This window comes from Necator americanus, chromosome X (genome assembly GCF_031761385.1).
Source record: "Necator americanus strain Aroian chromosome X, whole genome shotgun sequence".
NCBI lineage: Eukaryota > Metazoa > Nematoda > Chromadorea > Rhabditida > Ancylostomatidae > Necator > Necator americanus.
This window is the reverse complement of record NC_087376.1, coordinates 12,067,202-12,088,993: the sequence shown is the minus strand read 5'-3', so window position 1 is coordinate 12,088,993 and position 21,792 is coordinate 12,067,202. Positions and strand designations below refer to the sequence as shown.

General features: G+C 41.1%; 1 protein-coding gene across 3 annotated transcripts; it reads left to right on the top strand.

Annotated features, from left to right (window-relative positions):
• Window positions 1-251: 251 nt before the first annotated feature.
• Window positions 252-21,347, top strand: RB195_022554 (uncharacterized protein; the record flags this gene model as incomplete). 3 transcript variants are annotated; one of them, XM_064209711.1, is made up of 7 exons in its annotated part: window positions 252-437; window positions 4,960-5,096; window positions 7,615-7,692; window positions 16,690-16,849; window positions 16,985-17,203; window positions 21,096-21,172; window positions 21,236-21,347. In XM_064209711.1, the coding sequence occupies 7 exons, from the start codon at window positions 252-254 to the stop codon at window positions 21,345-21,347; spliced, it is 969 nt and encodes a 322-aa protein (XP_064065592.1). The 3 variants fall into 3 exon arrangements, with proteins under 3 accessions (XP_064065592.1, XP_064065593.1, XP_064065594.1); XM_064209713.1 differs by lacking the exon at window positions 252-437 and adding an exon at window positions 3,339-3,443; XM_064209712.1 differs by lacking the exon at window positions 252-437 and adding an exon at window positions 3,339-3,443 and having other exon boundaries at window positions 21,230-21,347.
• Window positions 21,348-21,792: the final 445 nt, after the last annotated feature.

Here is a 21,792-nt window from a genome sequence, read left to right as displayed (position 1 = left end):
TGCCACTACTATTTATTGGGTTGTTCGGAGGGTAATTGGGATTCTTGAAAATGGATTTTTTAAACGCTTGTTTTTAAAGATTTTTCCCGTTGTAAGTTGGTTTTATCTGACTTGTATTACAAGTACGTATTTGTGTTTCTTTTAAGAAAAAAAAGTGCGCGATTTCATTTCCATTTGTAATTTCAGGATCAGTTTAAATATAGAGTGTCAGAACGAGCATTTTCGGTACATTTTGCTTTTTTACTTCCGTAATGGCAAAAAAGCTGCTGATGCTTCCCACGATATTTGTAAAACGTATGGTGTTAATACCTTATCGCAGAGCATATGTGAAAATTGGTTTGCAAAATTTCGTTCTGGCAATTCTTCGCTTCAAGATGGGCAACGTTCTGATCACTGATCATGATAATTTGATGATATTGATCGATGCTGACCGTCATGTAACCATGTGACGCCTTGTTGAGAACACCAGCGCATCCGTGGGAGCAGTTCACGAGCATATCAAAAAACTTGGACTAGTAAAAAGGCTAGATGTTTGAGGAAATTCACATAACGCAGCGAGTTAGTATCTGCGATTTGCACTTCAAACACAATGAAGACGACCTATTTTTGAAGCGAGTAGTAACTTGTGATGAAAAATGGATTGTTTACAATACTGTTACTCATAAACGAAAGGAGGTAACGAAATGAAAGTAAGAGAAGGTGATGCTATTAGTCTGCTGGGATTACGAAGTGCGATATATTTTGAGGTGCTTCCATGGAAGGACAATGTTAATTCGGACCTCTGAAGTTGACAACTCATGAAATTAGATGAGGTAATTAAAAAAAAAACGCCAGAATTAGCGAGTCGCAAAGGAGTAGTATTCCACCAAGAAAATGCTAGTACCGCATATATTTTTGGCGACTGGGCAAACATTATTGGAGCTTGGTTGGGAATTAATGTTCCATCCACCATATAGCCCTGATCTTGCGCCATCCGTCTATCACTTATTTCGATCATGGCAGAACTCCTTGAATGGGAAAACCTTTACCGAAAATGAGGATATCAAATCTTATGTGACCTAGTTTTTTTTGCCGAAAAAGACCAGAAGTTCTACGAGAGAGAAATCATGAAATTACCAAAAAGATGGCAAAAGATGATCGAACAAAATGGAAAATGTATCATTGATTAATGTCCTTTCATTATGAGGAAATTATGATTATGATGAGGGCGGATGTGGTGTAGCGGTTAGAGGTTCCGCTTCCTGCGCGATAGATAGGAGGTTCGAATCCGCCCTAGTAGTCACCAAGCCTTTCATCCCTCCGGGGTCGATAAATTGGTACCAGACTTGTCTGGGAGGATAAAAACACTGACTTGTAACATCGGCTAGCCACCGCAAGTCATTATATAGCCCAGTTACACGTTCGTAAACCTCAAACGATTCTGGATTGAAGTGAACGTGGGGGCGCACCCTAGCGGATTGATTAACGCCAGGCACTTTATCCTTTATCCTTTACCCCCCTAATAGCTCCATACAGATTCTCTTCTCGTAAAACTGATTTATTGTTTTCCGCAGATTGGGAATTTTGCTTCCTGGTAACGGGTGTCGCAGACAAGTAGCGTACAAATATTCATACTTACATGTTGCTTGAGAATGGAGGTTGGTTCTACAGGTGTTTAAATTTGATAGTTCCTCAGCTCTACTTGAGTGCTTCTATAGCTTCTCTGCAAGGTTTCTTAAAGGCAGCATACCACGAATCTGAGGTGGTGCCGATTTCAGGTGGAGTATCCGTATACGAAGTCGTAGATTATGAAGATGGTGGTGGTTCCGCTCATCTCTCCCTGATTCACTGCAAACAGCCGCCTCCAGAATGCTGTTTTGTACAACGCCATCTATTGTAACGCTTCACTTGCGACGCCTCCGCCCTGTGATTCATCGAAAATCAATGCAGACTGCCCTGATAGGCAGTAAGGGACGCTACGCGTGCAAGGGTGGCTAGCTGCAATAGAAAGCATCGTACAAAACAGCATTCAGGGGCCGGCTCCTTGTAGTGATTCAGGGAGAAATGAGCGGAACCACCCCGGTCTCCATAATCTACTACCCTGTATACGGATACTCCACCTGAAATCCGTACCACCCAGATTCGTGATATGCTGCCTTTAAGGTTGGACGTAGTTGTAGTTGTCTTCGTCTCTCTACGCTTAAAGGCATCACTCCACGAATCTGAGGTGGTACGCATTTCAGGTGGAGTATTCGTATACGGGATAGTAGATTATGGAGAGGGGGTGATTCCGTCCATTTCTTCCTAATTGCCTTTAAAAAAAAACGATCCGGGAGATACGGCTTCGGGCGTTCTGGCGCACTATTTTCTAGGAGGTCGACTGGAGCGCGCCAGCCTTGTGCATGCGTCGCATCTTTCGGGCCGTTTTTACGGCAATTAGGAAGAAATGGACGGAATCACCCCCCTCTCCATAATCTACTATCCCGTATACGAATACTCCACCTGAAATCCGTACCACCTCAGATTCGTGGAGTGATGCCTTTAAGAGCAGTGTATCAAGAAATGGACATGGTCCGGAAACCCCAGGGAAAACGTTGAGTTTGGGTTGTAAATTGTTTGGAATTAATGTGGCTCCACTCATCCTTTCCCAACGGTCGCAAAAAACGAAGTGGGACACGGCGTTCTCTCCTCCCAAATCACTTGCAGCGCGCAACCCTTGTACACGCGCTGTGTTCACGAGCGGGCGGTCGAAGATTAATGAGGTCTCCTCACCAAGCTGTTCTAGTAAAACCAAAATTCAACAAAAAAAAAATCTGCATTTCGTTTTTAAATTTTGCCGACGAATCTGAAGCTAACGATTGAGTGGACCATTTTATTACTGTATTCTGTGTTTATTGATTTCTATATCCCGCCTAGAGGGAACGATTCCCGGTATTTTGAATTTTATGAACGGCTACTGTGTATTAACCTCTTATGTAACGCGCTCCTGTACAAAAAGTGCGCACCATGATGGATATATACGACATAAGCGCTAAAGGGGTTAAACACAGAACCAGTCCTTGAGACTTGATGTGAAGTACTTTTGTGGCGCTCTTCTAGACTAGTTTTTTCGCTTGGTGTCGCGGGCAGCGTCCTTGTACAAGGTATGGTTTTGTTTATGGAATTTCTTTACGCTTACATGGAATGCTTCGATTTCTTCGCTATAATTCAATGTAGAGTGTAGCTTAGTGTTAGACTGTTGTTGAAGCAGCGTTCATCCACATCTGTTTCTTCGCAGAAAAAAAGAGCGAAGTATCGAACCGAAACTCTTTGAATCTTCTGTTATTCTGCGAAGTCGCCAGCGAACCGTAACGCTGCGTATGCAGGATGCCCAGCCCATCGACTTTCCGCAGCTGAGCTTAAGCAGATGGACCAGCGATGTAAGAACTCCAAAATGCGATAATCATCGCTGTAATTCGCATAAGGTGTGAACATGAACATGGAGTGGTTTGTGAAATTCAGGAGATAGCTTAATTGTTATCGGATCCAAAATTAGAGATGCTTAGAGATGTGGTTTATTTGATTTTGACATCCCACTCGTAAACCATGTTTTTATAATGGCATGTATTGATCACGTTCCTTTCTGGACGTATTTTTCTTTTAGTTTATGTTAGACTGTTTTATTGTTGTTCGACTGATTGTTGAAGCTACCAATCGTTCTGGCAAGTGGTAAAATTGTCTCGCAGGCACACTATTTTCCTGCAATCATATCTTAGAGATAGGATGCCGTGTGATCGCTAGCGTACTATTGTCTCTAGTTATGTCGATCACTTGAAATGGAAATATACGGAGGGATGTATATATACATAAATAAATATATAGATAGATATAAAGATCGACAACCAAGAAGAGAACAACTTGAAGCCGCAGGGTGATCTATGTCTCATTATATGAATCACAGCTAACATCGCATTTCGTTGCATTCTTGATTAATGGGTAGGTTTTAATATATTTTGTTATTCCATCATTTTTCTGTCATTCTTAGAAGTATGACGCAATTCCCCGTCATTCCCTCCTTCCCCAGTAATCTTCATTTGCAAACGAATTTCTCATTTTGGAGTTCATTTCCTACCTCTTCGTTATAAGTTCGTTTTATCGGCTCTTTCGAGTAGAAACATGCAGGCCTTCGGTGAAGGTGTGGGCGGAGCTTAAAAGCATCACCCCACGAATCTGGAGTGGTACGGATTGCCGGTGGAGTATTCGTATACAGGATCGTAGATTATTGAGAGAAGGGTGATTCCGTCCATTTCTTCTTAATTGCCGTAGAAAACGGCCCGGAAGATACGGCTTCGAGCGTTCCGGCGCACTATTTTCCACAAGGGATTCGATTGGAGCGCGCCAGCCTTATGCACGCGCGCATCTTCCGGGCCGTTTTTTTACGGCAATTAGGAAAAAATGGACGGAATCACGCCCCTCTCCATAATCTACTATCCCGTGTACAAATACTCCACCTGAAATCCACACCACCTCAGATTCGTGGAGTGATGCCTTTAAGTGCAGACAGTGCGCCTGGACAGACATAGTGGCGACTGCTGCTGCAGGCACACACACCCAATGTGCTTGGATACATCCTGAGCGCCCCCTCTACGGCTGTATTGGTATTGACACGGGTACCATTCCAACATCCTCTGTTAGACTTTAAAAGGAACATTTCCTCTCTAGTATAACAAGTGGGCGATGAAGTCGTCATTTTTCCTTCTTGGTTTGTTTCTTCAGGTTTTGATTAGATACTTCTGCTTGCACTTGTGTTCTGTATGTGAACATCTGTGATCATAAACTGTGAACAGATGAATGGTCAAAACTTCCCATCCAAATAAGGAAATCATGACGAGATGGGCTTCTAGTTAGAGGAATTTCCTTAGTTTCGTTCTCTATTTGTTTCGTGTAGTTGACATTGTAGTAGTAAAGGTTTAGGAAAAAGCAGTATCCTCTGTTTTTTAGGTGCCAGGTTCTCGCACTCCAGCCCATCAAGAGAATAACTGCTTCGCTTCGATAAATATCAATGTTGGCCCCGGTGATTGTGAGTGGTTTGGGTGCCCATATGAGTATTGGGGTGTAATCGAACGAATGTGCAAAAGGTAAGTTTTATGTCAATAGTCTCCTTCAAATAAACCTTCTGGCAGCTGCTCTTCCGTCGATCTTCATACAGTAAAACTACGAATAATGTTTTCACTTTCGTGAAACAAAATTGGTGATGCTCTCGATTTCCACTTGCTTGTGAATTGTACTTGTTTTTCAGACGAGGTTGTACAGGGGAACTGATGTTAATGCGATACGTTTCGAGGAAAGCGTTCTTGTTCTTAATTACATCCTTAGTGCTCCCATATGCACCCATGTTCATTTTGTAGCCTATCTGCGCATAGCTAAAGCATTCGTTCCTTTGAGCGTGAATACAGATCCTTTCATTTTTTTAAATGAACATCGTCTTTTCAGGATGAGCTGTAGAATGACTACACATTTCGTCGAAATAAGCGGCGGGTGAACAGACTCGTGTAGATTTTCAACTTTGACTTCGGTTATTCCTTGTCCGAGCAATTAGGGATGATATCTTAAGGAGGTTCATCGTCGTCACTGCCCAAATAGCTGACTGCCTACTTACCACCTACTTTATGGTTCATTGCAGGCTCGTTGAAAAGGGTCCTAATGTACATTAATAATCACGGAACTTTTCAAAATGTGCTAGGATATATAGTAATTCACGAGTTGCTGGACTGTTTCGGACAATAAGAGACATTTATTGAAATTTTCTGAAGGACATATCGCCGGAATGGTTGCAGTTTCGGACGACGAATCTGATATACGTAATTTGAAGCCATAATATGCATCTTTTCCTCACATTTCACATGAGGACTTCTCTTGGTTTTGGTACGGTTACAGATTTAAGATCACCTTACATCATAATATTTCTTCTCAAAAGTACCAGGGGTGAAAATAATCAATAGTCTCTAGATTCTAAGTTGTTTTTAGGTTGTCTCCATATGAAACATGGGAATAATATTTGAAACAGTTGAATAAATATGGAGCGGAAAAGTGATGAAGGGCTGGTGGTGTGGATGTTAAGTAGGTTTTTGGACACTTACTATGTGTTTTTCTTCTAATATTCCCTTGTAACTGAGTAGTTTTCTGCGTCTCTATAATCAAGAGAGCATCTGGAACGATTATCTATGCTTAACAAACGACTGAAGCGTGATTTCGTCCGGACATGTCGGCGCCGGCTTGGGCATACCTACAGGATACAGAATGTCTCGTATTTGGAAGATGTACAGGAGTCTCTTCACCTTTCCCCGTAAAAACTGAACGTTACTCGCTGAGCTAGTTAGCGGAGAAGCTCAATGCCTCACAATCACGATAAATATAGGAAAAACAAAACGGATGTCGTTTATGACTCAACCCAACAAAAAGGCGCTGGTTTCTAGTATCACTTGTAACCAGAAAACTTGAAAGCCTAGTGGAATAACGAAACGTTGTTTGGGCTATTATAGTAGTAAAATGAAAGGTTTATAGTTATTTTAGTAACATTGTAATAATGATATCATGATTATACTCTCCTTTACAATAATAGTAATGATAATGAATATGTTCTTCGGAGCATATCCTAAATGACAATTCATCTACAAAGAGGGAAGGACTAACAATAGTACAGAAGAAAAGAAGGAATAAAGAAAATAACAAGTAATGCAAAAAACGATTATTGAAAAGTTGGACACCGTCGACGCACATTGGCTCACAGTCGGGGAGCGAAAGAGCGTGCCTGTCACCCGGCACAAAGAAAAAAGAAACAGCGAGAAATGTGATTGGTATCATTAACACGTCAAACAAGTTTTCTCCACGAAAATGAACTCCGAAGGAATTTTGAATTAAAAAAGCTACTAACTTCCATGACACACTTAATTTCGGTGTGTCCTTAGAATTAGTATGTTTTTAAATTCCTACTTCTTTTAGAGTTCTCTATTCTGATTCAATTAGACGGAGATTCAACCTTAAGTACCGTTAACGTACGTTTAGTAGTAGTAGCTAGTTTTTAGTATTTTCAAAATTTAATTTTGCGCACCCTCAAGAATCCCGACAGTTTGCGACGGATTATGGACAGAATTTGGTAACAGTGTTGTGTCATGTGGTCGACGAAGACTAAATGAAATTTGGGAGGTATAAATTTCGCAGATAATGGAGGCGATAACTACTTGGGCATTTTAATGACAATATTCTTTTTTAGATAAGGTTTGACGTAATTAATTGAGTCCTAGTCTTCTAACATAAGCTTACTTTACTCTGTCTAGCGCGTTTTGAAGGACGATGGTTCACAAGAGTAGGACCTTTTTATTATAACTGTAGGGTTTAATGTTACTGCATTGTTGTTCACTCTTCGTCGTCTACTAATTGATGTCTGTACAATTTTTGGAATTTCAATCTCCTAACACCTCTTAAATTTGTCACGTATATGTATCAAGAACTAACACGAATCCTACTGTAGATGATCTTGCTACGTTCTCTGCAGTCTTCATTCTATTTTTCTTAAATTCGAGAAATGTTGCTATTGACTGCCTTTATAGTATTCATATTTCACCACTCAGATTTTCTTCACTGACTTTATTTCAGACGAAACCTCGATTTCTTAAAAGGCTCGTTTTGGCCTAACTTTGAAGACTTAGTAGAGGAAAATGTTCCTGTTTACAGGTTGGTTTGAACTTATGTGTTAAATTAAAGGTTGTTTGGAGCCTTCATCTTTTCTCTTTAATCTTTAATTAAACTGTGTCGAAAAGAAATCGGCCACAAATACTTCATAAACACTCGCTTTTACAGATTTATTTATGCTTACAGAAAAATGTTGGTTCTGATACCGTATACACAGAGTAATATTTATATTGCGAAGACCTACAATTATTCTTTTTTCCGATTGGTTTCCCGTTCTGATATTAAAACATGAAAAAAAAAATTGGCAAAGGGTAGCATGATCGATAACCAAATTCTATGCTGTCGCATGTTCTAAAGCGTTGTTTGGATACTCTCGATTGACTTGTGTGCTCGCCAAAATGATTGTTACCACTGCCACGCGGTTCACTTGTCTTCTCTGTTAGCGTACATCAAACACGCCAGTAACACAAGCTTGGGTAACTAAACCTCATACAAACAAAACGAAATTACAACAAAGTATCAACTAATTGGTCAAGTGTGATGAGGTAACAAATGAATTAAAGGTCAAGTGAGAAATGATTACTTGACATAGAATGTAGTGAGTCAAGTGAAATGCTTTTTACATGAAAGTTTGTTTACTGCCTTGGTAGAGTGAAACTTTTGTTGAAGTTAGTTTATTAAGACGGAGAAAACTTGAGGATAAAGAAATTTCAAGGAAAGTCGTTAAAGATAAGTAGAACGAAATTGCAAAATCAGAAAATGTGAGCTTCGTCCGATTGTTGAGTTTCGTATATCGATGCTACGCTGCTCCGCGCGCCTTTTATACAACTTGAATACCATGCCAAATCCCGACGAATTCATTGGAGATGAAACTCGTCGATAAGACAAGGAGAAGCTGGGAGCGCTTGATTGACTTTCTTACTGTAAACTTGCCTTTGAACGACAACATGAATAAACGTGAAGAACTGGGAAAAATAGAATATTAACTAGTCGACATTGTGCTCCGAGGGACAGTTTTTCTCCAGTGTCATAGAAAGATCATGACAGACTGATTTCATCTCATCTCCGTCATTCTGATGATGTTGCACTTGACTTTTTTAGCTTGCATCATCAGGGATATTTCAATAGCCATTTTTTATGCATGTGTGCGTTCATCGTCCTTTTCCGTTTCGGCAACCTCGAGGTTTTGTGCGATAACGTCATTCTTGGTGCTTCCGCTTCAAACGGTCCTTCGAAGTCGGGGTCTACTATTACTGTTTAGAACGATGCAATTTCGTATAAAACTTGTTGAAATCCAGTCCCATGTGGGCTCGGTGAAAAGACCGGATTAAGGCTTTTTTTATGTGACTCTAGTCTTCCTTCTTTTCATTTTGCAGTCATTTGATTGCAGCCTTTCGGGCAGACGGACCTGCCGAATACAACCTATGCACACGCAAACATATCAACATCCACATGGAAAAACATACCTATGTTCATGTAGGGAGTGTGAGTCAATTCCAGCACAACATAAACAAGGAGTCGACTCCTTGAGCCAACGTGCTTTTAAGGACAGACACACAAGGACGCTTTTGTTCCCTGGCTTCCTACGTTGTTGAACTGAAAAAACGACGAAACAGTACCGTATTAAATCACTCAACGAACTAACATGATGTATGTATGTAAGGAAAATTACTACAGTAACACGAAATAAAAGAACATTTGCGCGAAAGAAACGAGTTTGAACATAGGGATAAACGAGCCATAAGATGTACGTACCATTTCAAATTGTTAACTATGCTCACAGTTAATATAGTTGATGCCATTAAATGCTGTCTACAAACAGGTTTGATGCGAGTCCTGCTGCTTTTGCGAAAAAATACCCGAGCTTTGAGACTGATGTACATTTCAAGGGACGAATATGTATACCGTCTTTGTGCTTCCGAAGGATTTGCATTGCCAAAGCAAATATCACACTTTACTTATGTCGTTTCTTATGATTTATCAGTACGTCAGGACAAACATGCACATAACACGAATAGACGTACTTAGATACTTACTTATCCATGTAGCGAACACCTCGTTCAATTTCACTGGCGGTCTCCCTCGAGGGCGTTTAGCATCTCTTGGGATCCGCTCTAGCGTTCTTTTGTCCATCTATCGTCGATTCTTCTTATAGTGTGACCGGCCCAACTATGCTGTGCTTTCGAAAAATATTCCGCTGGTTCGCGAAGACGGGACATTCCTCTTAAGTCGGAGCTACGAAGACCGGCTAGGTGTTGTGTGCGCCGGTTAAACTTCAGGAGACATCTCTCAAGGGTTCTGTGGGTAGTAAGTAGCTTCCTAGACGTGGCCGCGGTGTCTGCCCACGTCTCCGCTGCGTAACAGAGCGCTGGAAGGACTGTCGAGTCGAACAGATGAGCACGAAGATCTTGGTCCGTCAGTTGGTCCGTAGCTTCCCTGACGGGTGCGAATGCTGCCCATGCTGCTCTCATTCTTCTATTCACTTCTTCCTTCAAGTCGTTTTTCATGTTCGTAGAACTTCCGAGGTTTACGTATGACGAAGTTTCCACGATTTGGGAGCCTCCAAGTTGTACTCCTGCGTCCTCGCAGTAGGCGTTCTTCATGAAATGTGCCTTCTTTTTGTTTATTCGCAGTCCTATTCTCTTTCTTGCTTCATTCTGTTCATTGAGCATCGTTTCTGCTTCGTTGGCACTTTTTGAAAAGAGAACGTTGTCATCCACAGAACGAATTCTGGAGAGGAATCTTCCATCAATAAGTATGTTTTTTTCAGAGAAAGTGATTTCATTATCCATTGCAATGCAGCCGTGAATAGTTTCGGCGATACAGTATCGCCTTGTCGTACCCCCTTTCTAATGGGTATGGTGAGAGGGTGGTGGAAAAGCAGTATTTTCGTGGTGCATCGATCGTAGCAATTGGCTAATGTCCTCACATACGACGCGTCCACGCCTTGGTCGACCAACGCTGACAGTATTGCATTCGTTTCACGCTGTCAAAGGCTTTCTCATAGTCGACGAAGGATAGAACAAAGGGCAGGCGGTATTCCCGGCAAACCTCTATGACCCTCGACACGGTCTGGATGTGGTCCAAGCAGCTGAATACCTGACGGAATTCAGCTTATTCTTAAGGCTGAGCTTCATCCTGCGTCCTGGATATGCACGTGAGGATGGTCTTGGTGAATACTTTGTATAACACGCTCAGCAAGCATATCAAGCGATTTAATTAACAAAGAAGGATGCTAGATGCTGAGGATTCTTCGTAATACGACATAGTGGTTTGTCATATCGCTTGTGGCCGCCGTGACGTTTCTCACTCGAAAAGCCGGCATAAACATGGTGCAGGCCAAGTGCGATTTGCAGAACTATCGCCAACGCTTCTGTTGTGGCTGATTATTTTTCAGCATTGCCCCACCCACGCGACAGGCATTGTCGTCGCCTGTCGCGTTGTGATGTGTTGTGTAGTGACTGTATAGAAATTGAGGCAAAGGAAGAAAAGACTTGTGAAAAGTTAAATGAAATGCAAGTGAACGCGTTGGAGGTTCCAGGTGAAGATTTGAAGTTACTAGGATTTCTAAATAATTTTCGAAGTTATGTCGTATATTTATTTGAATAAGAACAAGAATAGAATGCTGGGTGTTGATCGGTGTTAATCTAAACACACAGCTACTGCTGTATTTTGGAATGTTTCTTGGCGGAATTGATAGTATACACCTTGAGTTGTGTATTCGTCCCTTAACATGTCTGAAGCCACTCACTTCCGAGGTATAGGACATCCCAATATCCAACGATTTTATGGGGAACATTTGTTCTTTTTTTTCATAGAGCTTTTTTCAATTGCTCCTCACAAGAAATCCTGCGGTCTTAATCAAGTTTCCCTGCATGTTTGTTTGCCGTTCAACAGTACAGATGCTTTTTTTTTGTACTGTTTTCACGTCTATTTTCGAATAGAACCAGAAAGAATATGAACAGATCAAGGGTTCTCATAATTTTTTGTCGTCGGTCTAAATTTCCAAGTTTTTCTGCGTTCCCATCGCGTTGCTGCAACGTAGTAGTCACCCCTGACGGCAGACAAGGACAAGGATGTTGCAGTGTACGAGAATTCTCTGACTTGCAAACGTAAAAGCTTTGGCGATAGCTCCTTGCTCATAACGTTTGTAGGAGTGAGAAGTCCTCGTCCATCTCTCAGATCGACCAGAATGCGGTTTATAAGATTACTCAAAGGGAAACAAAATTGTTGCCTAGAAGAGGGTAGAACTTTGAAATAAAACAATTTCTCGTCATTTCTTCCGCAACAAATGATAAAAAGCCCATCGTTTAGATAAAGCAAGTAGTGGTACGAATGAGATCATTGTGAATGTGAAGAAATGTTGTCGTTTTGCATAACAGACTACCGCAGCGTGTAAATACGCCACTGTCTGATCGCTAGCCATACACCTATCGTAATTGAGACATATTCATTGCTTTTAGGGTACTGCTGAAGTAAATCCTTTATACTGAGTTCTGATTTTTACTACACAGGGTAGCGGATATATTGTCGGGTCAAAGCGACATGAAGCACGTGTATTGCACGAGCGGTCGCGCTGCAGCAGCGTTGTTTTTGACCGTTTACAGACGGTTTGGGAGCGGTTTGCTTGGCAATTTTCCAAATGTTACCAAGTGACCTCATCTGGATCAATATTGGCCGCATTTTTTGCTTGTTTTCATTCGTTTTGCTTTTCTTTCTTGTCTTTCTCGCTTTTTATGTTTCTTTTCTCGTATTCTTGTTTTATTTGCTTTATTTGCTTTATTTGCTTTTGTTGTACGGATCTATATTGTATCTGTACCAGCCTGAACGTCCGGCTAAAGCCGGACTTCAGGCTTATTTTGGTGTTCGCTTCGCTCTCCTTCACCGATTCAAGAAATAACAGTAGCGACATTTTCTGGAATATTAGAATTGCTTTTTTCTATCAACGCTTTCTTCAATTTTTTTTACCCGAAAATTTAAGCATAGATGAAAGATTTTATAGTTTTTCCTTAAACGCTCAGTTCAATACTTGGAGAACAATCCAGCTTAATTTTACCTTTATGTTTGTCTCAAACCTCCAGAATTTGGAAACATTATTCGAAGTATGAGTTTCCTCCGTCCTCAACTATTAGCACATCATGATGTGCTAACATGGAATGACGTGAATATTACTGCCGTAGTGACAAAAATAACGTTCTACGTCAGATCACGTAAACTGATGGCTACTATGTACTGTATTTAAGCAGCCGTTCGCACGTTTCGCGTTTCCCCTTTTTGAAGAAAAGATGTTAGCAGCATCAGGAGACATGCTGGAAATAGATATGCAAAGGAACCACAGAAACCCTGCGTTGGGGCTCCCGCGCACCATTTCAACCCCGCTGGACCCGTCGCACCCCACTTTACAACTATCTGCCTCCGGGGCACGAATTCGACGCCATAGTACTCGTCTCACACAATTTTACCGCCTTGGGGCTCCAGCGCACTTAACCGATCCCATAGTATTCCCTATCTTTTTGGAATTTCTTGACTGAGACACACACACACATACACAGGCGCACACACGTGACAGAATAAGCCGTTATTATATAGCATGGTAGTTTGCAAATTTGGAAGTAGGCATTCACATAAAAGTTTATTCACCCTCACTACCATATGAGAGAAACTAACTTGCCTTATCAGAGAAAACATACATGCTATCGCAGACTTCGACAATGGTGAAAAGGTAGAGTGCTCGCCTATCAGGTGCATGGCGATGGTTCGGCACCTCACCGGTGCAGAATTTTGCATCATTATGGAGTATTTTCGTGACACACAGACAAACATACACACATGCACACACACGGACTAAGCGCGTTATTATATAGCATGATTGTTGTTAAAGGCATCACCCCACGAATCTGGGGTGGTGCGGATTTCAGATGGAGAGTTAATATACGGGGTCGTAGATTATGGAGAGGAGGGTGATTCCGTCCATTTCTTCCTAAATGCTGTGAAAAACGGCCCGGAAGATGCAGCGCATGCACAACGCTGGTGCACTCCAATCGAACTCGTTGTGGAAAATAGCGCGCCGGAACGCTCGAAGTCGTATTTTCCGGGCCGTGTTTTACGGCAATAAGGAAGAAATGGGCGGAATCACCCCCTCTCCATAATCTACTATCCCGTGTACGAATACTCCACATGAAATCCATACCACCTCAGATTCGTGGAGTGATGCCTTTAAGCGTAGATAGACGAAGACAACTACAACTACGTCCAACCTTAAAGGCAGCATACCACGAATCTGGGTGGTACGGAGTTCAAGTGAAGTATCCGTATACATAGAACGCGCAATTGTAAGGGTAATGCCAGGAGCATCCCGTTCTAAAGGCTGCATACCACGAATCTGGCGTGGTTCGGATTTCAGGTGGGTAGTTACTATAGGGGTCGTAAATTGTGGGAAAGAGGGTGATTCCGTATGTTTCTTCTTAATCGCCGTAAAAAAAACGGACGGAAGATGAGGTTTCGAGCGTTTCGGGGCGCTGTTGTCTACGTACGTTCTATTGGAGCGCCCCAACCTTGTGCACGTCTCTCATCTTCAGGGCCGTTTTTTTTTTACGGTAATTAGAAAGAAATAGATGGAAACACCCTGCTCTCCATAAACTACGACTCCGTATAGGCATGACCCACCTGAAACCCCCACCATTCGTGGGGTGATGCCTTTAAGTTATTGCATTGTTTTTGCTAATGTATTTTTATGCTAATGTTTTTTTTTTTTGTAAAGGAGGGAGGATAGGCGAAGAAACAAAAAAAAAGAACATTGACATAGAAATAAATACAATTTTGAACCAAATTTCAAAAACAAAACATGAAGAAAAGCAATACAAAAAATAAGATCACCATCGATGCAATACAGATCTCTATAGCAAAAACAAATTCAGCAAACATGAAAATATGAAAGAAAAGACCAAAAACCAGAAGTAAAAACAAAAAGAATGAAGACAAAGAAGCAGCTGCGGCCATTATCGTTCCGGGTGACGTTGCTTAGCGAAATTTGGTAAACTGCCAAGCAGACCGCTCTCAGGCGTCCGCGAACAGTCAAAAACCGAATTGCTCCAGCGCAACCGCTTTCGCAACTACATCATGCTTCGTGTTGTTTTGACCCGACTAGAGCTTCCAAGTACCATAGCCAGCAAAAGGCACTTTACAAATTCTGAGATCAGATTGATTAGGAGCTCGGGGCTAAACAGTTTCAATCAGTTTCATGAAAACGGCGTTGTGAAAGCAGACTGAATACATAGATAAATATTTGATTCATCGCGTAAACTGATCAGCCTAGCACAATCTGACGTTTCTTAACCAACAAATTTTTGGAATCCCAGGAAGATGATTTTTTGCTGCGATTCTTAGATAGCACATGCCGAACCAGACTTGTTATTGGAAATAACTTAATTTCTTACAAATGCACCCTTTAATTCACATCCGGCCGAAATTCGTAAATGAATGGAACAGCTGAAGCTTAAGAGAAGAATCTGTTTACTAGGAACTCAAATGTGAACAACAACGAGAACAGTTGAAAAGGAAAATATACTCTTTTTGCCTTTGCTATTCATTAAACGTTTACCTTACTTGGAGTTTGTGCCTCTGGTGCTTCCATGTCTCACTGCAGATTATCTGTCTGAGATTCTATTTCTTTAGCGAAAATATCAAGATCCATTCTTCCTTCTGTCATTCTTTCTTATTTCTTTTGGAGTAAGGGACTAGTACTCAGTTTTTTTCAGGTGTAATGTTTGGACAGTTTTTTTTTTTGCATTCTTAAGTGGGCCGAACAAATGTGGTAATCAGAAGGGTTATGTCCAAAGTGTATGGTGGATGGGATGACCCGCCCCACCCCAATGTTAAGATTTCTTGATATCTCTTCTTTGGGGAATGCGGATGAGCGTTGCCTCTGACGAGGTGCTATGAAGGTCGTCTCGCTCGCTTTTTTTTCGAACAGATTCCGCCAATTTCTCTAACAGAGTGGTGTAAATGACGGCAGTGTCGTGTGTCCTTGCAGAAGCAACTCAATGTAGAGCATTATTCTCGAATACCAGAAAGACAGGATAAAGTCAATGGCGTATCAATCTGCGTTTTACTGTAATTTGTGATCGTTGAGGTTTTGGAACTCCTGTTGAAAATCCCATCCTACAGCACTCCCAGATAGGTCTGGTACCGATTTGTCGACCCCGAAAGGATGAAAGGCTTGGTGAGCACTAGGACAGATTTGAACCTCCGATCGATATATATATATATATCTTATATCGATCGGTATAGACAGCGGAACCTCTTACCGACTCCGCTACACCCGCCGCTCTCAAGGTGCTGGTGTGGCGCAGTCAGTTAGAGGTCCGTTATAGCCACACGGTTGATCATTCGAAATCATACTAGTGCCAGCCAAGCCTTCCATCTCTCCGAGGTCGATAAATTGGTAGCAGACTTGTCTAGGAACACTGACTTGACACATCGGCTAGTCCCCGCAGGTCATTTTATAGGCCAGTTACACGTTCGTAAATCTCAAACGACTCTGAATTGAAGTGAACGTAGTGGCGCATCCCAAGCGGATTGACGCCAGACACTTCATCCTTTCATCCCAGGAGGACCGAGGATTTACCTTCAAATTCCATGTTCTCGAAGTGCATGAAGCGGCGTTGGACACTGGAAGTTGTAGTGGTGCACTCCTCCAACGTGCCATTGGTGTACTGGCTACTGCCAAAACTTCAGTAACTTTGATTCTTCTTTTAGGAACAGTGCCGCGGCGCTATTCGTAGAAGACTCAAAGCTACTGGAGAAACTTCGAAAAATGTCCTATAACTACCACATGATTCATCACGGGGGGTATCAATACTTAAAAGTTCTCGTCTGTTAAAATTTCATCTCGAAATCTTTTCCTGAACCCAACATTGGTACTAGGCTCTAGATACTACTAGGTTCATTAAGTATGTGGTCCCATAGTCCTTTCTTCTTGAAACACAGAACATTTTAGAACCCACTTCCATGCATTTCATTTATAAAATATTTGTACAGGTTCACCCAAAAGGCTGGTGATCTTGTGTGGGTAGGAGGTGGTTGTGTTCACTGGGTGCAGGCTACCGGCTGGTGCAATAATATCGCATGGAATGTTGGTCCTTTGACCGTTTCACAACTGGAGATTTCAATTTTCAGTTATGAGTGGAACAAGTTGCAGGTATCTGTTGCAGAATCACACTATTTTTCTTTTGTTGTAAATTTTCTATATAGTCATAACCTCTGTGGTATTTCCTACAATTTGTACTAACACAATAATTGCAAAATTTTTTACAATAGTAGAATTTTTCTTTAGAGTTACAAATCTCTCGTTCCAATGCAACACTTATGCTGGCAGTTGGCAAAGAATATTCGATTCACGAACCAGAAGGTGTTTAGTTTGATAAGAGGACAGCTGATCAGATCTCTTGCCTTTTGCAAAATGGTGGCAGATCTTGCTGCTTCTCGTGGAAAACAGCTCAAACCACAACCTCGTGCCAAGGGAGAAATTACTCATTACTGTACCCTCTGTGAGGTATGTGCTTCCTGTTTCGTACAAGTTCTTCACTTTTCTCTCAACACCCTGATGGCAACACGATATACTTGGGGACGTATGCATTTGGGTGCATTTATCTAGTCGTAATTACGTTCAGAATTCTGCATATGCGTAAACTTACGAAAAAAAAAACTGCCCTTGAGCAAAATACGCCCGCAGGTGGTCGTATGCGAGAGATCAAAGCTAACTATTTGATTCCATATCTCATGGAAATTAAAAAGCGCGCACTCGTCAATGTGTTGAGAATGGTTTCTTTGTAAGTTTTAAAGTGTTCTTTGCGTTGGTGCATTTACTGTTTCTCCTATTCCTGTCCGCATTTGAACGGTGAACGAATTATCCATGGTTTTGTGTTTCCGTCGTTATTCCATTAAAAATGAAGCAGTAGGTTTTTGAAAGAAATTTCCCATTCAAGTTTTAGCGTATTAAATGAAACAGAAAGCCGAGATTATTCGGGTTTCGTAAAAGAAAACACTCTCATGTCGTTATCTTCTTCTGAGTCAGGAAATTCAAAGATATGTCTAGTACATATCTTTGAACTAGCTGTATCTTCGAACTTTGAAGTAGGCGCTAACTAACGCTAACCGCTAACTTTGAAGCGCTAACTATTTTTGAACTTATCTTGCTGGAAGGCGAATCTTCTGTCAATGAATTTGAGAGCCAATGGACACATTGTTGTATCTGAAATGTTCTCATAGCTGTATCTACCAAAATGAATCCATGAATTTGGCGAAGAGGTCCGAGGTTCATGGCTACTGAAGCAATACCAAAACATGTTTCCTCCTGGGATCGATTCTTTTTCCAACTGGACACCTGACATACTTAATATCATAACTTCCAATCAAGTTAAACTTGGATTCATCAGAAAATAGAACTTTATTCCCTTGTTAACAGATCCAACCAATATGTTGCTTAGCCCACTTCACACGGGTAACAAGATTCTTCTCTGAAATGAGCGCTTTATTCGCAGGCGGCCTTCTATTGAAACTGGCAGCTTGTAGGCGTTTTCGAATAGCTCTACTTAATAGAATCTGTTTATTGGCGACGGTCAATTCAATTCGAATATTGTAGTGAGCCTAGAATTAGCCCGACTCATTCGAAGAATATCTCGTATAATCATTCGGCTTCGTCCTGGATTTGGCGTTGCTCCAATTACTTCATATGCTAATATATTCTTCAGAAAAGTGGAGATAGTAGCTCTCGAGACGTTAAACAGCTTCGCTAATTCATCTTGTCTCATTCTTTGATTGATTCCTCGCACAATGGATTTTCGTGTTTCATCTGATATCTGGCGTGCTCCGAATGTTCTAGCCATAATTTAAATGCAATAGAAAACAGTAAAATAAAAATTTTGGAAGAAAAACACAAAGAATGGACAAAATAAACCAGAAGTTAAAAAAGTGAAAAGAGAAGATTTTCAGTTCTTCGGAAATAGTACTAATCCTAGAATAGCTTAGTAAACTTAGTTTTTAAAATCAGTTTCTGATCTCAAATGACAGATCTGGTGCAAGTTTTGGGATGATTCAGTGATTTTCAAAAGAGAAAACTTTAGGAAACTGTTTTTAATTGATTTTTGGCGGCTTCTGTCCGGTTGCACCTAATCGTGGGTGTGGGTTCCTATGGGCAGTGCCCCCAACTCTTTGGAGATGACTCTCCCTTTCAATCCTCATTTCTTCCTCTAACTCTTTTTATTTCTCCCATTCATTATTGAGATAGGTGCAATATAAGTTGCTCCGAAATTCTGGCATGATGAAAAGCTGAGAAAGCCGTAGTGCAGTTATTATCACTTTCCATTCACTTACAAATAACTTGAAGATTAAATATTCGCAGTACTATGCAAAAGGTTTGATACCGCTCAAAACTAAAAACTAAACTAAACCTAAATTATTTGCATTGTTCAAGAAATAACTGAGAACTGTGGAGAACATTTGATTCGTGCGCTGTTGTCTTGTTTCAATCCATTTAGCGGTACTTTTGGTGCTTATTCTTGACGGTCATCAGCCAAGAAAGCTTAACCGGTGTGGGTTTTTGTGGGCTTAGAACTCCTACAACTTCTTTACTTATAACTCCTTTGTAAATTTGGAGCTCAACATCTGCGATTAATTTGTGGATAAAAAAAGTGTAAAAACGCTGCTACCCTTAACAACACTTATTAACAGCTAACGTTTCGGTGTTTTCGCCTACGTCAAGGCCTGAAAAAATCAAGTCATCAGTGATTTATCCTTTCAAATGCCTCATCACCCTAAATCATTCAAACGATAAGCATACTCAATGAACAACACAGCGGCTAGTGCTTAGTTCATTTGCTGAATCTGGTAACGTAACAGACCACCACGTACCACAACTATGAATCACAAGGGTTTTTCATAGGAACCTGACGGCCAATCGCGTTGATCAAAATTCTTACAGAGGTTGATAATGGGCTGGTTCGTTTAAGATCGCAAAGCACTCACCTTTTCTGGTAATTTTTGGACTTTTGGCGGTTATCCAAAATATCTCTAGCGTTCTGCGTGCTATGGTCTCGGACTCGAAAGATAGTATCGTTACTTTTATCTCTATTTCGGAGTTTTTATAACGTATTCTACGGTGTGCTCCGAGTGGGGTATAATGTTTAGATTTTGCAAGTCCATCTAGATGCTCCTTTACCGGAGTGCACAATGGGCGTCCCATTTCCTCTGCATAATCGTCACCACACGACCTGCGCGTAATACGATACACCACTCCTAACACCACGCAATCCTGTCTTTACCATGTGGGCAAATCAGACATCGGGGAGCTATGCAGAGTCGGCCATGTGCACGATTGCGCACCAGCTGACACTTCTGCATATCTACTAGGTTGGTGCAAAAATAATGCGCGCTTTTCGCTGCCTTATCTTCACGACAATTTTCCCGATTACACTCATCTCTAATATTAGAAGCCATGTATCATTGTGTAGCGCTTTTCGTGGTGGTGTTGTCGCTATTACTGCTGAAGTAATTTTGAACGAGAATCAGTATTTGCTCAGCACCAAGACTTAGAAGATAATAAGCCCAGGCAAGATCTTCGCCAAATCTTCTACGAGTTCAAACTGGGCAGGTCTGCAGTGGAGACAGTTCGGAACATCAACGCTGTTTGCAGTGAGGGAAGCATCACGTAGTTCACGGTACAGCGTTGATTCCAAAAGCTTCGTTGTGGACTGTTGAAGGTAATCATCAAAGATGATCCGCTTGAAACAACACGAGACGTTACCCAAGAACTAGGCGCTGATCATTTAACACTCGTCCGCCATTTGGAAAAAAAATTGGAAAGGCGAAAATGGCGAGCAAGTGGGTGCCGCATGAATTGAGTGAGTCCTGAAGGAACCACAGTTTTGATACTTGCTCAACGCTTCTGTTAGGCAGCAAGAACGATCCATTTCTTAATAGTCTTGTTACGTGCGTTGAGAAATAGGCCCTTCACGACAACAGGAAGCGTCCTGCTCAATTGATGGACAAGGATGAAGACCATGGTGACTGATCACTACTAATGTTAGCTACACCTGAAGCAAATCAATATAAAAGCTATGAATTCAACTTGCCATGATTCAAGGACGGTCGAACATGAACAGTCTTATAACTTCGTTCAGAGCGGAATTTGAACTAGCCATTTAACCAATTTTGTAGACGGGAAATAGCTCTTGAAAATTCCTTTATGTTTCAGTCTAAATTTTAAAGAAACAAAGAGGTTTTCAAATTGCCCTCTGAACGAAGTTATAACTGTCCGTGCAGACTCTAGATTGCAACAATCTTGACTGTCAGTGACAAGCACCCCTGTAAATATTCGGAAACAAGATAATACTGCTTGAAATAATGGTTATATGTTGTTATATGTTATGTTGTATGCATGGATTTAGGCTGAAGTGTTCAATATTTTGTTCGTGAAGGAAATCAATGGGAAATTTCCCGTTTACTGCGTTTACTGTGCCAGACGGTCAGTTTTGCTATGCTCTTTCTTATCTTTTAGAACTATTTCCATCAAATTTGTTAGATTCAGAGCCGGACTTGATGACTTTATAGTCTTACAACAAATGGGTTTTCACGATCTCACCAAGATCTTCGATAATATGCAAATGAATTTAATTCAGAAAGCTGCCCTTGTCTGTTGACGAACTCAGTTGTAAAGTACAGTTGAGTATGTATGCTCCCTAATAAGTATCCTTTCAGTTGAACTGCGAATTTCAAAAATATACAAAAACAATGTGTCGTAGGTAATCTATATACGATGGTGAAGTACATGTCCATCTAGCGGGTACTTTTACACTCGCCAGCAATTGTTTTTTTTTATTTATTTCCTATTTATCAGCACTCTACAATGGACTTTCAATTGCATATTTCCTTTTTTAAGGCAGATTACATTTAATTCCTTCTTCCTTTGTCAGGTTCTGTTTTACGTTTTATTTTAGTCCACTTGAGAAATTTTGCTAGTAATTTGTACCACTCGGTCTTTACTTTAGTTTTTAGCATGAAGTACCATTGTATCTGTGTTTGTATCTGAATTTTGTTTGTATATCATAACCTTCGTTACACTTGGGAATATCTCCTTTTGCTAGC